The sequence below is a fragment of the Tachysurus vachellii genome, chromosome 26 (genome assembly GCF_030014155.1).
Source record: "Tachysurus vachellii isolate PV-2020 chromosome 26, HZAU_Pvac_v1, whole genome shotgun sequence".
NCBI lineage: Eukaryota > Metazoa > Chordata > Actinopteri > Siluriformes > Bagridae > Tachysurus > Tachysurus vachellii.
Window position 1 is genome coordinate 6,829,192 of NC_083485.1, and position 16,139 is coordinate 6,845,330.

General features: G+C 36.6%; 1 protein-coding gene across 1 annotated transcript; it reads right to left on the reverse strand.

Moving 5' to 3' along the window:
- Nucleotides 1-1,757: 1,757 nt before the first annotated feature.
- ptcd2 (pentatricopeptide repeat domain 2) lies at nucleotides 1,758-15,868 on the reverse strand. Its single transcript, XM_060863592.1, has 10 exons — nucleotides 15,729-15,868; nucleotides 11,878-11,970; nucleotides 10,666-10,795; nucleotides 5,734-5,851; nucleotides 5,008-5,086; nucleotides 4,283-4,374; nucleotides 3,971-4,084; nucleotides 3,548-3,622; nucleotides 3,346-3,459; nucleotides 1,758-3,042 (listed from the first exon to the last, which is right to left on the reverse strand). The coding sequence occupies exons 1-10, from the start codon at nucleotides 15,844-15,846 to the stop codon at nucleotides 2,824-2,826; spliced, it is 1,152 nt and encodes a 383-aa protein (XP_060719575.1). The 5' UTR covers nucleotides 15,847-15,868; the 3' UTR covers nucleotides 1,758-2,823.
- Nucleotides 15,869-16,139: the final 271 nt, after the last annotated feature.

Consider the following 16,139-nt stretch of genomic DNA (forward strand, 5'->3'; position numbering starts at 1 on the left):
TTTGGTGTTGTCCATTATTAACAGCAGGTCAGCGCCCCTAGCGGTGGCCTATTATAACGCTACAGTTAATCTCGAACGTTTACAATATGTGAGGAAAAATACTAATACAAAATAGTTCAGTAATATATTACAAAAATATAAATGAGCATTTATCACACTGTTGCGTGTTTTGCTTGTTCTTTAGAACAAACTGGATGCATTGTTAAGTGAGAATTTTTAAACTGGATCTTTAAATCTCACAGAAGTGGAATTCTGGACTTTTAACACATTACAAGTTTTAAACTTCTCAAATGTTTTTAAAACATTGTTTTACTAAGGATTTGTCATTAAACATGCTTTTTATCGTATATTTAAGAGATGTCTAACTACAATATTATTACAAATGAAAGCTATGAAAGTCCTAATTTCTGCTTTATTTCCAATTTTAACCGTGCTATACCAATATCGATGGTCCCAACACATAGTTGCTATTAGGTTCACTTCCTCAGTCTGTTTCTTCTGTTTATGGTGAACTTCTCACTGGGTTTGGGCAAGGATGACGTACATCAACCACAAGGGACACCCTAGTTTGATGTCCATTTTCTAGATGGTAATACCATTGATGCGACCATGGGATACTCCAACCAGTGTGTCGCTCTACCTGATGTAGAAGACCTTCACCTTTCTTTAAAATAGCCAGCACTGTGAGGAGGTGGTGTTATGATTTTGCCAGCCAGGAGGCTTCCTTTTTGGGGCTTGCTCATAATAGATTAATAGTAGATTGTCAGTGTAAACAATTAGGGTGCTAATTACTGGTGCAACAGACAATTCCATATTACACAGTAATAAAATTATGAAGAAATTTTGTGAATCAGATAAACTCTGCAGCCTTACATTAGCACTGGGCTGAAAACAGGAAAATTCAAAGAGGAGATATTCTCTTTTTAAGAGTGAATAATTAATTACACCTAACCATTGTTATGCTTCAGTTTAAATAGTATATTGGGTCTATAAGGCCAATGATTAGATTTAGAAACTACTTGAAGTTCTAAAGTGTTTAGCAATATCAAATGCATCTTTGGAATGGGATTTTAACCAAAAGGCAAAGGATTCTGTTTCTACTGCCAGTGCATCAGACTTCATACACAAAATTAGGAAAACACATTGTAATAATGTAAATAAATATCTACTCATAAAGGTAACTGCATAACTGAGCTCAGATACTAAGAATTTATAATTAACCACCGTAGTTCATAGTTTAATGGTGAATAGCTACGTTTTTCAAAGCTGAGAACCCTTACACTCCCACAGAATTAACTGAATCAGAACTTTGCATCACATAAAGCACAGTTTTAATCAACACTGAATATGTGGCTCCACTATCTAGCAGAAAGGAAATTATTTTACCTTTAACAGATAAATGAATAGATCTGTTTTAGAGACAATGTACATTTTGCTTGATCATTGTTCTGGATTCTCTCTAATTTCTGAAATTCTGATGCATTTTTATATAAATATGAATAAGAAGAGATCATTTCACAAGTATGTAGTTTATATTTAGTGTTATTCTTCAGCAAATAACACAATAATAAACTCCTAATTCAGATATACACATGGAAAAAATGTTTTGAAAAAAATGACCACAATGTTCACTTAAATAACCTGAAACTGACTAAATTATAGATAAATAAAAATGCTGAAAACTGACTAATGAAAATCAGACAAGGCTTTCAAATTGTGGTTCATATAAGCATTAAAATAAACTAATGAGACAGACCTGGACAAAAATTATGGTACCTTTAATATTTTTAATATTGTAGTGATTGCCCTAATCTTTTACAATTACAATCCCAGCATGATCACTGCAATCAAGCAATTTCTATAACCCTCAATGAGTCTTCTTCACCTGTTAACAGGTATTTTGGCCTACTCCTCAGGAGCAAACTGTTCTAGCTATCTCAAGTTTGAAGGCTGCCTTCTCCAAACTGCATGTCAGCTCTTTTCACAGATGTACAATAGGATTTAGGTCAGGGATCATAGAAAGCCACTTCCGAATAGTTTATTGTTTAGTTCTTAGACATTCTTGTGTCTGTGTGTTTTGGGCAATTATCTTGTTGGAGGACCCATGACCTGTGACCGAGACCAAGCTTTCTGACACTAGGCAGCAAATTTCGCTCCAGAATGCCGTGATAGTCTTGATAATCTACTATATATTGTACCCCCAAAGAAACATACTGAAAGAATGTTGTTTCTTTCATTTATGTTGAAAGAAACAAATGTTATTTTTCTTCTGATTAATTGTTCAAGTGCTTTACAATTTACCCACTAGATCAGGCATATTTTCATACCCTACAACAACCACTATTGCAAATGTGTCATTGGATGACTGTCAATTAATGCTCAATTATAATTAAAATTTCATGGGATTAAAGGGATTAAATACTTTTCACTGTTTACAAAAAGATATTGCAGTTAATATATCTTAATATGTAACTATTCAGATGTTCTTTACATTTATTAATTTATTATTTTTAAATGTAAAAAAATGCCTTGTCATATCAACACACATGCACCCTCGTCTTGTTCAAAATTACATATTAAATACACTATAATAAATGCAGCCCATGAGCACAAAAATATATATTTCTTTAGACAGAAACTAATTGTCAATTTTAACACACACAACTCAATGTATTCGGCACACACTGGCTAGCTTGTGGAATTGTTTTCCCCACACTTCTAAAGAAAACTTTACGGTTTTAATACCAGGAACAGACGCATCAGTATTGTGTACTGCTAATATTTTATTAACTTAAGTTGTAGCCATGACCATCATGTGTGTGTTCACTCTAACAGCAGTGGTCTCAGAGTCCTTCGGCTGCTGGTCCTGCTGGTCGCCTCGTGCAGAAAAGAAAAAAGCTTCCTTTTCCCTGTAGGAGTGCGGTACAGCAAGTGGTCCAGCCTTTCTGGGTTCACCTGACCTGCCTGCTGTAGCTGAGTAATCAGATGCTCAACTTGCATTTTCCATGGCCCGTCTTCACTTCTCTCTTTTAACACATCCACCTGAAATAAAGTGACAGCTAGAAGTGTTCATTATATCAGTTATGAGCCATTAAGTATTGGGAAAGTTATAAGAATACTAGATAAATCAAAGAATAACAATTACAACAGCAGTAATTAGACTGGTATATCTACATTGCTTAAAATCCATTTCATTTCAAATGATAAACTGGCATAAATGACTAGAGAATTCCTTGGTCACATTTGTTTCTGCTGATAAATTGAAATTGTAAATCATGGTGCAATTACATTGGTTTAATTTTCTTTATTGAACATCAAGTGGTATAAACAATTAAAAAGTCTCACCACTTCTTGGCAGAAGTCTTGCTTCTTTACAAACACTAAACTATCAGATAGCAGGGCTGTTGTGAGGACAGAAACTGCATCATTTATAGATCCTGACATGGCCAACAGAAGTACCTGGAAGAAGTCAACAAAAAAAATGTTTGAGTTTGCATTGGTCTCTCTCAATCCTTATACATACTGTAGCACAAACAAACAGACTTACTCTCAGGTTTTGGCATAGTCTGCTGTCTGTGTTTATGATCTGAGTGTAGGTACTCTGTGCTCGCTCAACATCATCCTGAAAGATGCATAAGCAATAAGATTTCACCCTCCATGGACAGGTAGAGGCATAAGAGTGAACCTCTCATTCAGTCAAGGTTATGGTAATAATTCATATTGTCTTACATCATTCTATTATTACACACCAACTTAATATGCTATTCACATGATGTTATTCACTCATTTAACAATTTATTTTGTTCTTTTAGGGTCTGAAAAATTTATTTCACTATAAAGAACTCACTTTTGAACTGTGATGTCCTCTAAATGCTTTGTTACTCTTATTTACTTGCTAACATGTTCTGAGCATTATAAAAGTATGTGTCTTAATAGGATAGTACAGTTAATTATACAGTAAATTACTTACCTGTTTAAGTGCAAAGGCAACTGCAATACAATAAGCATGTCTAGGAATGAAGCTGACTTTTGTCTGACCTTCCTCTAGCAAGGCTAAGCAGATCTGGTATGACTTAGCAGTGTTCTAGAAATTACATCATACAAGAAATCAGAGATTAATTAACATTTTACTATCTAATCAACACTTATATTAAAATGCATTATAAATGTAAACATATTAGCAAAATATATTAGCTATAAAACATTCTTCCAACACCACATGCAAAAGTTTAGTGATCAAAATGTGCAAAAGTCTAAAAATAAGAAAAAACAGTTTTCATACTAGCTTGTAGCAGGTAGCAAATGCCAGCGTAAAGGTGTCCTTGTTGAAAGCAACGCCTTGGGCTTTCATTTCCCTTATAAGCTCCAACACACCTGCATAGACACATCAACATTATTACTCTGTATGTGGATATAATTCAGGGAGCTCGGTTATAGCATGTTTTGGGCAAAAAAGCCATGTACCCATAACCTCCAGTGCCTCATAGGACATGAACTATGTTAAGGTTGTGACAGATTCTACAGTAGTAATTATAAGCTAATAATTGTGCCACATATTCTGGATAGAAAATAAAGGTATATGTGATTGCGATCTGATAATGGTTTAATGTTGCTGTTTTCCATCTACCATTTATTGTGGAAATTTACTGTAAATGTCTTAGATAGAAAAATAAATATAATAAACATGTTCATGCCCCAATTTCCCATTATTGTGGGCTTGCAACAGGTGGCAATTCTAATTAACAGATGAACAGATTGATTGTTGGCTATTTTCTTAGGATTTATGTTAATTGCCACCAAAGGCTCTTAACCCTCAATTGCTCAGTTTGAAAATAAATTTTGAAATAAAATGTAAGTCACTAAAAGTCTGCTAGATGCTAAATGCCAGAAATGTAAATTTCTGATCTTGTTTTTTAGCTGTAGTTGCCAATGCAAATCAGTGACATTTCTGCAATATAGATTTCACCCTCCTTATTCCATTTAACTAGATATTACTGTAAGTCTTACCTTCAAATTGCCCTTTACTGAATAGCAGGTCTATGGCCAGGTTGAAGGATGTACAGTCTGGAAAGAACCCTTTTAGCCTCTTAAAGAAATAAAGTATAACAAAATAATTACAAGGAAATAAGTCTAATAAATTGCTTATAAACAAATGATTATACAACTTTTTATGATCAAAATTCTAAACATATTTTTACAATAGTATGCATTATACCTGATATAATTTGACATGCCAACATGGAGATAAATTAAAAAACCAACCAAAAAATTAAAACATAGATGGCAAAAGATTCATTCATTCATTCATTCATTTTCTACCGCTTATCCGAACTATTCTCGGGTCACGGGGAGCCTGTGCCTATCTCAGGCGTCATTGGGCATCAAGGCAGGCTACACCCTGGACGGAGTGCCAACCCATCGCAGGGCACACACACACACACACACTCTCATTCACTCACGCAATCACGCACCCACACACTACGGACAATTTAGAGATGCCAATCAACCTACCATACATGTCTTTGGACCGGGGGAGGAAACCGGAGTACCCGGAGGAAACCCCCGAGGCACGGGGAGAACATGCAAACTCCACACACACAAGGCGGAATTGAACCCCCAACCCTGGTGTGAGGCGAACGTGCTAACCACTAAGCCACCGTGCCCCCCATGGTCTCTATTAAATAAATACATTAATAATAATTTTAAAAAATGCTTAATTTTGAATATTGGTACCTTATCTGTTAGTGTAGTGAATGCTAAATCTGCCAGGCCCAGTTCATAGCACAGCCTCATAAACAAGGGTCCAAACCTGAACTCCCCAAATACCATATTACCATTTTGTTCATGGTACCTGCATAGAGAAATGAAAATAAAACTGTATTTTGTAATAATAATAGAGACAATGCAAACAAAAAAAAAGCAGAGATTTACACACTGAATTATATGTCTATATTTAAGCAATGCAAACAAAGGTTAATGATCATCAGAAAGTGTGATTCAAATTACTGTCACATGCGTTAAAAGATAAGGCAGAGGATCCAAATGCATTTTAATAAAACAAAAGCACAAAGGATTTCAGGAAAGGACAATGGCAAAACAGGACGAGAATCATGAGCACATGGAACAGCTATTACAGACAACAACCGACAAACAACATGGCCAAACACTCAGGGTCAAATACTCATGGGATCCAATGACAATGAGAACTGAAGGGCACATGAACAACAAACAAACAATCACAACATGACATTACTGACCTGTACATTTTTTTAAAATATTCTTTAAAAAGGAATATTAAAAAAAGGAATGTTGGGGTTGAAATTAAAAAATGAACATGAGACATTAGAATCAGAATTTCTGTTTTAATTTCCTGATATTTACATCTTCTTTTACTTTCAACTGTTCCCATTAGGGGTCACCACAGCGAATCTTCTGTTTCCACCTAACTCTATCCTTGGCATCATCTACTCTCGCACCAGTTACCTTCATGTCCTCTTTTAACGCATCCATATATCATCTTGCTTGCCTTCCTCTTGACCTCTTACCTGTAGCTCCATCTCCAACATCCTTCTACCAATATAACCATCTCCCTCCTCTGTACATGTCTAAACCATCTCAATCTATCCTCTCTGACCTTGTCCCCAAAACAGCCAACATTAGTTGTCCCTCTGATGTCCCTCTCGTTCCTAATCCTGTCCATCCTCGTCACTCCTAAAGTGAACATCAACATCATCTCTGCTACCTCCATCTCTGTCTCATGTCTTTTCCTCACTGCTACAGTCTCTAATGCATACAGCAGAGCTGCTCTCACTACTGTCTTGTACACCTTCCCTTTGATTCCTGATATTTACTTCTATATGTGTTAAATGAAAAGTGTTTCATTCTCTTTGAAGAGATTAATCCTGATTCCAGGAACCTTTGTGGCTCATCTCTGTCATTTTTTCTTACTTGCAATTTGGCCAATTCTTACTGCTGATGAGCGCTTCGAATCATGTGCAGGGTTTCCTGCAGCACTTTGCAGTTCGGGCGGCCCACCTAAGCTGGGAAACCCTACCGCCTTAACTAGGTCGTCCAAAAAAAAAATTCCGCTTCACAAAAGGCCGTCAAGTGCATCTCGGAGAATAGCGCGGACGCGCTTCACACCACCAGCGGGCGCCACAGACAGACGAAATGAGAGACAGACGTGGTCCGTCACTGTCTGGAGGATAACTAGCCAGTTGATAAAACGCGGGTTCGCGAGAACTGTAAGTGGACTTATGTTTTGGGTTTATTTAAGCCTGTTATTGTATTAGTCTATAGTTCTTGCATAGTTAAAGTAAGTTAGCTGGTGATTTTGTTGTTTGAGTTCTTCACCTGCTAGCTAGGTTGCACATGCCTGTTTTTAATAATTGTTAAACGTAGTACAGAGTCTGTGGTCTATCTCACAAAGAAGCCGGCTTAACTTGGTCCTTGGGATTTTAAGAAAATTTTGAGTTGCTGATCTCAGTGTTCTTCCCGTTTGATGTTCGGTTAACAAATCTGATAAGTAAGATGGCGCAAGGCCATGCAGAGATTTATATACTAGTAAAAGTAACTTAAAATCAATCCTGTACTGTACAGGAAGCCAATACAAGGAGACCAGGGACGGAGTGATGTGTTCATGTTTTTTAATATTCATTAATAATCTTACAGCAGCATTTTGAACCTTCTGCAGCCGCAAGATAGAGGCTTGACTAATTCCTTTATATAACGAATTACAATAGTCCAGTCTTAATGATATGAGAGCATGAATTGCAATTTCGAGAGTCTTAAATGTCAGACAAGATTTCATCTTGGCCAGATTTCTCAGATGAAAAAAAACTAGACTTTACAACATGATTTATCTGTGTGTTCAGATTAATTTAATTTTCATTGACAGTTAATTTTCATTGACAGTGGGCCAAGATTAGACTCTGCTGCATCCTTTGCTCCTCTGGGGCCGAACACTACAACCTCTGTCTTGTTTTTGTTAAGGTATAATAAATTAGAAGCCAGCCATGCTTTAATATCAGAAAGGCAGGACATTAATGGTTCTAGACTATTTCTATTAGTTAACGGTAGATATATTTGTCATGTCACTGAATGTTGTTTTGTGGGTTTTCCTTATAGCCCTCACAATTATTCTATCTACTGCTGTTGTCTTCATTGGCCAACCTGTGTGATATTGTTGTCACACAGTGGTTGCTTTGGTGTTAGGGCACAGGTTTTGTTGGGTTATTTCCACAATCCACATTATTGTATTGACTATGCCCAGTGCTTGGCTTAGTGGATTAGAAATATGGATTAATTTACCTGCTTTTCTCCCATAAATAAATTGTGAAAAAACAATGCAATGGCAAAGAGTGTAGGACTAGTTCACCAATGGCAACTTTTTTTGGGCAGGCCACAAGCCACAGAATCATATCTAAAAAGACCTAATCTGCAAGCAGAATTTTGATTAGATACAAAACGATGCTGCAATCAACTGCAATTGGATACTAAGCTGAAGTGCAAGAACATTTATATCTCTGGCTTTACGTCCAAAAAAAATAAAACCACATACAGTGTGTAGCTGTTCCAGATTCCAAAATATGGTAAACTACATCTGAGACTTTGAATAAAAACTTCAGAAAATCAGCATAAAAACATATAAGCAGGACAATTAGCATGTGATGTGTAGCCAACTGTTTGTAAGGAAGAGTAATGTTGATACACATTTTGGCTCATATTTATAGTATTGATGCCTACTGTTTAATTTCAGTAATATTAAAAGCATCTGGAAAATAGACTCATGTGGTCTCCCTCACTTTCCACCATGATAAATGATTATTTATATGTATACATTGAACATCAGTTTACTATAATTATTTTAAAGATGTCACCGACAGAATTTGTCCGAAAGAGAAAAAATATGAGATTTTCACACAAACATTAGACAACCAATTTGTAAAAGGATTATACAGATTTTTTTTTAATGACATTTTTTGTGTTTACTACACATTCCTATTTTGGTTCTTGTAACACATTTCAAAAAAGTTGGAACAGTAAAGCATTTACCACTTTGTAATGTTGCCATTCCTTTTCACAACACTTAAAAGACGTTTAAGGACTGAAGACACCAAGTGTTTCAGGTGTAATTTTGTCCCATTCTTGCTGCAAACAAGTCTTAAGGTGGGCAACAGTACGGGGCATTCATTGTCACATTTTGCGCTTCAAAATGCGCCACACATTCTCTATTGGAGACAGGTCGGGACTGCAGGCAGGCCAGTCAAGTACCTGTATCCTCTTCCTCCGCAGCCAGGACTTTGTAATGTGTGCAGAATGTGGTTTTGAATTATCTTGTTGAAATATGCATGGACGTCCCTGGAAAAAATGTCTTCTTGAAGGCAGCATATTGTGCTCCAAAATCTCTATGTACTTTACAGCATTAATGGTGCCATCACAGAAGTGCAAGTTACCTTTGCCAAGGGCACTGACACAACCCCATACCATGACAGGCCCTGGCTTCTGGACTTGTTGCTGGTAACAGTCTGGATGAACCTTTTCTTCTTTGGTCCATTTCTCCCAAAAAATACCTGAAATACTGATTCGTCTGACCACAGTACACGTTTCCACTGTGTGATGGTCCATCCCCGATGCCTCCGAGCCCAGAGAAGTCGACGCTGTTAACATAGGGCTTCCTTTTGGCACAGTACAGATTTAACTGGCATTTGTGGATGTAACTACGTATTGTGGTACTTGACAAAGGTTTGCCAAAGTAGTCCTGAGCCCATGTGGTGATATCGCTTATAGATGAATGACTATTCTTGATGCAGTGCCGCCTGAGGGATCGGAGATCACGGTTGTTCAGCTTAGGCTTGCGCCCTTGTCCTTTACGCACTGAAATTCCTCCACATTCCTTGAATCTGTTAATTATGTTATGCACTGTTGAAGGTGAAATAAGCAAATGTCTTCCTATCTTTCTTTGAGGAACATTGTTTTTAAACATTTCAATCATTTTCTCACGTATTTGTTGGCAAACCGGCGATCCTCGGCCCATCTTTGCTCCTAAAGGACTAGACCTTTCTTGGATGTTGCTTTTGTACCAAATCATAATTACAATCACCTGTTGACATCACCTGTTTCAAATCACATCATTATTTAACCAATTCACCAGATTACTAGCCTTAAATTGCTCCTGTCCCAACCTTTTTTGGAATGTGTTGCAGGTCTGAATGACAGAAAAGGATATATACTGTATTTACAAATGAAATTAAGCTGACCAGACAAAACATGAAATATTTTGTGTTCACATTGTCTGCAATGAAATACAAGTCAAAGTAAATTTAGAAATCACTTCTTTTTTTTATTTGTGTTTTCCATACTGTCCCAACTTTGTCTGATTTGGGGTTGTACTATATATCTATCTCTAACCCTAATGAACAAGAGGGTTGAACCTGAGATGATGAAGAAGAAACCTTGAGAGAAACCAGGCTCAGAAGGGAACCCATCCTCATTTGTGTGACACTCTACAGTAAATAGTGTAAATGTAAATAATGTCATTTCTACAACAGTTTATAATAGTGCAGCCGAGAGCTCCACAGTTCACCACAGAAGCAACACTAATTCCTTCCTGCCAAAATCAATCAGGGTATACATGCAGGGTAACCACAGCTAATTTAGACCTACCTGTAGATAGCATTTCTAGCCATAACCATATCCTCAGGTGACTGACAGAGGAGGAGAAGCAGCTTCAGTTCATCCTTCAAGATCAACTGATTTCTTTCTATTTTCTCATTTAATGCAGCAAAGAAATGCCCTGTGAGTTAAGAGAGAGAATAACAAAGATTTAGAATTATAGAGATGTTCTATAAGTTATATTCAACACCACTTTCCAAAAGTGTACTTTTATAAGTACACATTTGGAATTATAATGATGACAGATGTGGATTTATACATAGGTTACTAAGTATTCTACATTATTGAGTAGTGTGCTGTGTACTGTGCAATCTTATATTTTTAACAGGATATTACACTGACATGAAATCTAGTGACATTTATCACCACTTATTTTACCAGACCTGTCAATAGTTATAAATCTTGCATAGAATATTGCATTTTTCTGCAAAAACATAGTAGTACACTAAATTATGACTTACACCAAAACAGCAGTCTTTTTTCTGGCCACAAAATATAAAATTAGCCAAACAGCATGTGAACCTGGATCTGCAGTTTTGAACTTTTTCATATTAACAGACATTTCTGAGAAGCTGAGCCTCCTTCCCAAGTTCCATATGCTCTCAGCTCACGTGGGCTTTCCATCAAAGAAAATAAAAAACATCTTAATGTTGAGTTGTGAAATAATATCCACTAGAGTTGGAAATATCTTGGCTAACATTTGACAAATATAAACTGAACATCAGTTTACTATCATTAATATTGGGATGCCACCAACACATTTTATCCAAAAGAGGGAAATGATTTTCATCAGCTTTGATTTTGACCAGCTTTCTAATACTTTCTCCTGATAATCACTGTGAGCAGCTTTAAAACTTAAAATGTCAGTCATGTGGACATTAGACAACTGAGTTGTAAAAGGTTTATCTAGAACTGTTCTGTTTTCAAGTGCTTATTGGACATTACTGTAGAATAACTTAATAAATCACCCTCCAGCTTTTGCAATTGCCACAGTTAATGACTGCACAGTTACAATCTTATACTAATATTAGTAATATTATTTTTATGCCCCCTCCTATATTCCTAAACCTCAAATTCTTGTGGAAAAATGCTTGTTTTCCTGTCTTCAGCTGGCAGATCTTCACAGTATAATTGTTTAGCATTTACAATCAGAGAAAAATCTATATTGGCAAGCCAGGACTTTGTTTAGGTAACATCACCAACCTTTTGATCCAGACAATTGTCGAGCCACAGCAAGTTTCTTCTTTTGAAAATCTTCCAGTCTCACCACATCCTCTGACAAAAGGTAACGCCTGGCTGGAACCAGAAATATTTGGCCAGTTGTAAACATCATGTGAACAACCTCAAACTCCTGATATAATCATAGACCATACCGCTTGACAAATCAAGCATTAAAAACATTCATATTTTGGTATCTGAAGACATTTGATTAACTTTGCTTTTATTAAATAATGAAGTTACACAGAACACAGTGGGCTGTTTGGGGTAAGTCACAGCTATAGCCAGTGTCATAGTAAGCATGATATGTGTCCAAGCCATAATCAGTACCATTTGCTATATCTTACTGTGCTAAAATCCATACTGCCAAATCAAATCAGCACGTTACAGCCACAGTAAAGACACATTTAAGATTGTGTTGTCTGTTATCCTCAACAGTGAAAACCAACAATATTAGATTTGAGTCTATCATTATTATATATAAATACTGAACTTTTAATGCATGTGGTAGCTCAGTGGATATAAGGGGTTGAACCCAGGTCCCAGGTCTAGCGTTGTTTTTATTATTGTTGTATATATTATTATTGTGGAGCTTTTGTGCCTTATATACTATTGATATACTACTACTCAAGATAGCCAATAGATGGCACTGTGTCACTGTTATTTGATGAATACTCTGCAATAATTAACAAAGAATATACCAATACAAATGTTAAGAGAAAATAAACAGGGAAGTTGATCATATGGAAATGTATTTGAATCATTGAATAGAACATGATTGTCTTGTGTTTTAGATATTGAACTTGAATATAGATATTTCTGTTTAAATATTGAACATGGTCTATTTTAATTATAATAAATGCGGGTGTATGTCTGTTTCTCAGATCATAAAAAAAGTGCCCCCTGTGAAAATGAAATGCCCCCCATTCTGTATGTTCTGGCAACAGCCCTGGTTGAAACACTGACCAGAAAGTTGTTTGTTAAAATGCCAGCAGTGACAGTGCTGGGATTTTAACAAACAAAATGTGTGCTCACGTACAAATAAGATAAATGTAAGTTGTCTCACTACGGGTATCTGCCAAATCCTACGAATATATTTTTATCTTCTACAGTTATCCAACCAGCTAGTCAACCATCTCAAACAGCATGACTAGTAAAATGTTGTGCAAATGTGCTCTAATTTAACTCCATGTTGTTTGCAGAAGGTTGCTTGTGATGTCAATAGTGGTTGTGTCTTCACAGCTAACAATGTGCTGGTGTTTCCTTGGCCAACCTGTTTGATGTCTGTTAGTACAAAAGTGGTTTATTTTTCAGGACATTCCACGTTGCTATACCGGCTAGATAGTTTCAAGAATTATGAACCTGCCAGTTTTTCTGGCTACTTTTACTTTTTTTAACATAGTGTTAATTTATTTACAGACATTGAAACCTTTTATATTTTGTAATGTTATTACATTTAAATGAATATATTGTGTGATACCTGAGGAGATTGTGATAACCCCAGGTATCAAAACAAAGACAAACAAGAGATTTCAATACATGACAGTGTATTGAAATCTCTTGTGGTTCTTTTTTTTCTGCTACCTGAGTTTATATGTGTGTTATAGAAGTTGGTGAAGACCACACAATATATTCATATAATTATATCTACTTCATTTACTTGTTGTACTTGTCATTTACTCATGAAATTTGTATGTCCTTTAAGTGCATACTTTTAAGTCAGCTCTTATCAGAATTCAGGTACTGAATTTGCCATTTTTTAATGCTCGAATGCAAAAGGTTTGGCTTTAAAAATGCATTAATACATGGCTGCCAACTCTCACGCATTCAGCGTGAGGCTCACGCAATTGCCCCAATTCTCACGCTCTCACGCCACACCCCCATATTCTCACGCAGACTCGTGCAGCAGTGAGGAAAAACAAATCGCGCCGCATGATCTCGAAAACCAACACGCAGAGTTGTAGACACCAGACAGACAGTGTAGTGAGTTTTTTTTTTTTAACAATTGTGAGGGAAATACACAATTTATTCCCATAAACTGTGTAGTCAGCCGTTCTCCCTCCCATCTGCACCGTGTGAATTGTGAACGCAGGCAGGTCAGTGAGTTACAGGGCGCTCCGTGTCTCCGTCCAGTTTAGACTAAAGTTGTCCGCATATTCACAGATTCGAGTTTCCCGAGTCAGTAACTCCTGAGATAAACGCTTTTATTACACAAATAACACCTCATTTTCACCGTAGTAATGTAGAGAAGCAGCTACAACTCAATTTTCCTCAATATCAGCTTTCCTCCGCGTTGGACAAAATACACAAGTCTCTATGTCTATGTGCGAACACCTGAGAAACAGATTCCAAGGGACCGTCTGCAAAGTGCAAAACCCGAAAATTGAATACTAAAAAACAGTCAATAACTTCACTGAAATACACTGTACTGTAATACACTGTACTGTACTTTGACAATGAGTATACTTAATACACTTCTGCTAATGCAAGGATTTTGTGTTTTTTATTTTTTTCCACACCAAGCTCTCTAAGCTGAACTCAAAAGTTGTCAGCCATGATTAATAGTCGCAGGTACATTTCATATAGTTTCATGAGAAAATTGGCTGCCCAATATAAATGATGCATGAAGCATGATGAAACTGCCACAGTTTTTCTGGCTACTTCATCAACACAGATCCATCAACAGCATTATACATTCATACACTTGGCAGATGCCCATATCCAAAGCACGTTCCATTTATGTGATTTTTTCCATACAACTAAGCAGATCAGATTTAAGGGCCCGGTAGTGGCAGCGTATGGATTTGAACTTCTAACAACCTTCCAATCACTAGCTCAATATCTACTGCACTAGACACATTAACTTACAATTTCTGTTGCACACCATTACCTAACCAAACATGGCCAGTAACAAAGATCCCATCATGCATTGCTCTACAGGAGAGGGCACTGCTCTTTTGGGGTTGGATTGCTTTCTCGTCATGAGCAAACCGCTTGAGAGTTTGTTGGCCAACGGGTGTCAAATATTTGCATATTTGCAGATCAAAAACCATGAAATTAACAAATAAATTCTGCAACTGGTTTAAATAAAACTTGTCACACTCAACTCAGAGACAGTTAAAAAGAATTAGTCTGCTCTGCAGCACAGTATCTTTCTCAGGTTTTTAATCCTTTTTGCCTGTTTATTTTGGTCACTGATTGATATATAAAAGTCTACTAATATTTCAGTATTTCCCCCTCACTACAGTGTTCACTCCTGACACAACTGAGTCATTATTGTTCAGTTGCTCTGTCCTTTATTTCATCTTGTTTTGAGTCTCTGTGTTATAGATGATCCCTGACCTCTGACCTCTGCCTATTTCCTGTTCTTATTCTTCTGTCTGCAAACACTTTTAGTGCATGTCATTTAGTCACCTTCTTAAATACTCAATATTACTCCTTAATATACCATCCGGTTTGTCCTGAACCATCTTTTCTGACCATAATTGTAAAATAAAACCTTCTCTTCCCTCTAATTAACGCGCTTTCCGTCACAATCTGACTTTTATTTTGACTTATTACACAATACGGGTTTCTGTTACTGTAGAAAACACGTGTTATAATGTATTTAGGTGTAAAGCATCTAACCAGCATCCGAACCCATTAATATCACATGACACTGAACACGTTTGGCAACAGAATGTGGGGTAAAAACCTTTGGATCTGGGTTTCATAACCCCGAGTAAATCTTCTACAGCTGGTGAAACGCACAGTGAAAAGCCCTTTAATGTGCAGTGTGGAAAGGAGCAGAAAACAAACGCGTTCAGACTATGAGTTGACAAATAGCAAGAACGCACCTTCAATTCTGCATATAATACTGTTAAATTTCACTGCCGAACAAAACACTTCTAGTCTTGGAGAATTGACGTGACGAAGTACAAAAGTAACACAGAAACTCAGTCCTCGCAGCGCCATCTTGGATCTTGACTATACCAAAACGAATCATACAGCAGCCACCGATTCAATACACGCACATTCTTATATGTTTTGAATCATGATATATTACATTCATGTACATATAGAAATGCAAATTTACAACATGCTTTTTAGTTCATCAAAGAAGTTCTGTTAATTATAATGGGACAAATGTTTAAATAAAAAGTTTTGAAATACAACACCCCCGTTTTCGCTGCAATATGAGTTCTTCCACATCTAGCTCAAGGGAATACTAATATGGGCAAATGCATCTAAAGTCAACTATCTTATAT

What these genes read in the sequence shown, in the direction of transcription:
- ptcd2 (XM_060863592.1), bottom strand. Translation starts at nt 15,846, where the DNA reads ATGGCGCTGCGAGGACTGAGTTTCTGTGTTACTTTTGTACTTCGTCAC. An exon ending in GACTATGCCAAAACCTGAGA is followed by an intron (nt 3,460 to 3,547) that starts GTAAGTCTGTTT and finishes GACTTCTTCCAG; the next exon opens with GTACTTCTGTTGGCCATGTC. An exon ending in AAGACTTCTGCCAAGAAGTG is followed by an intron (nt 3,043 to 3,345) that starts GTGAGACTTTTT and finishes ACTTTATTTCAG; the next exon opens with GTGGATGTGTTAAAAGAGAG.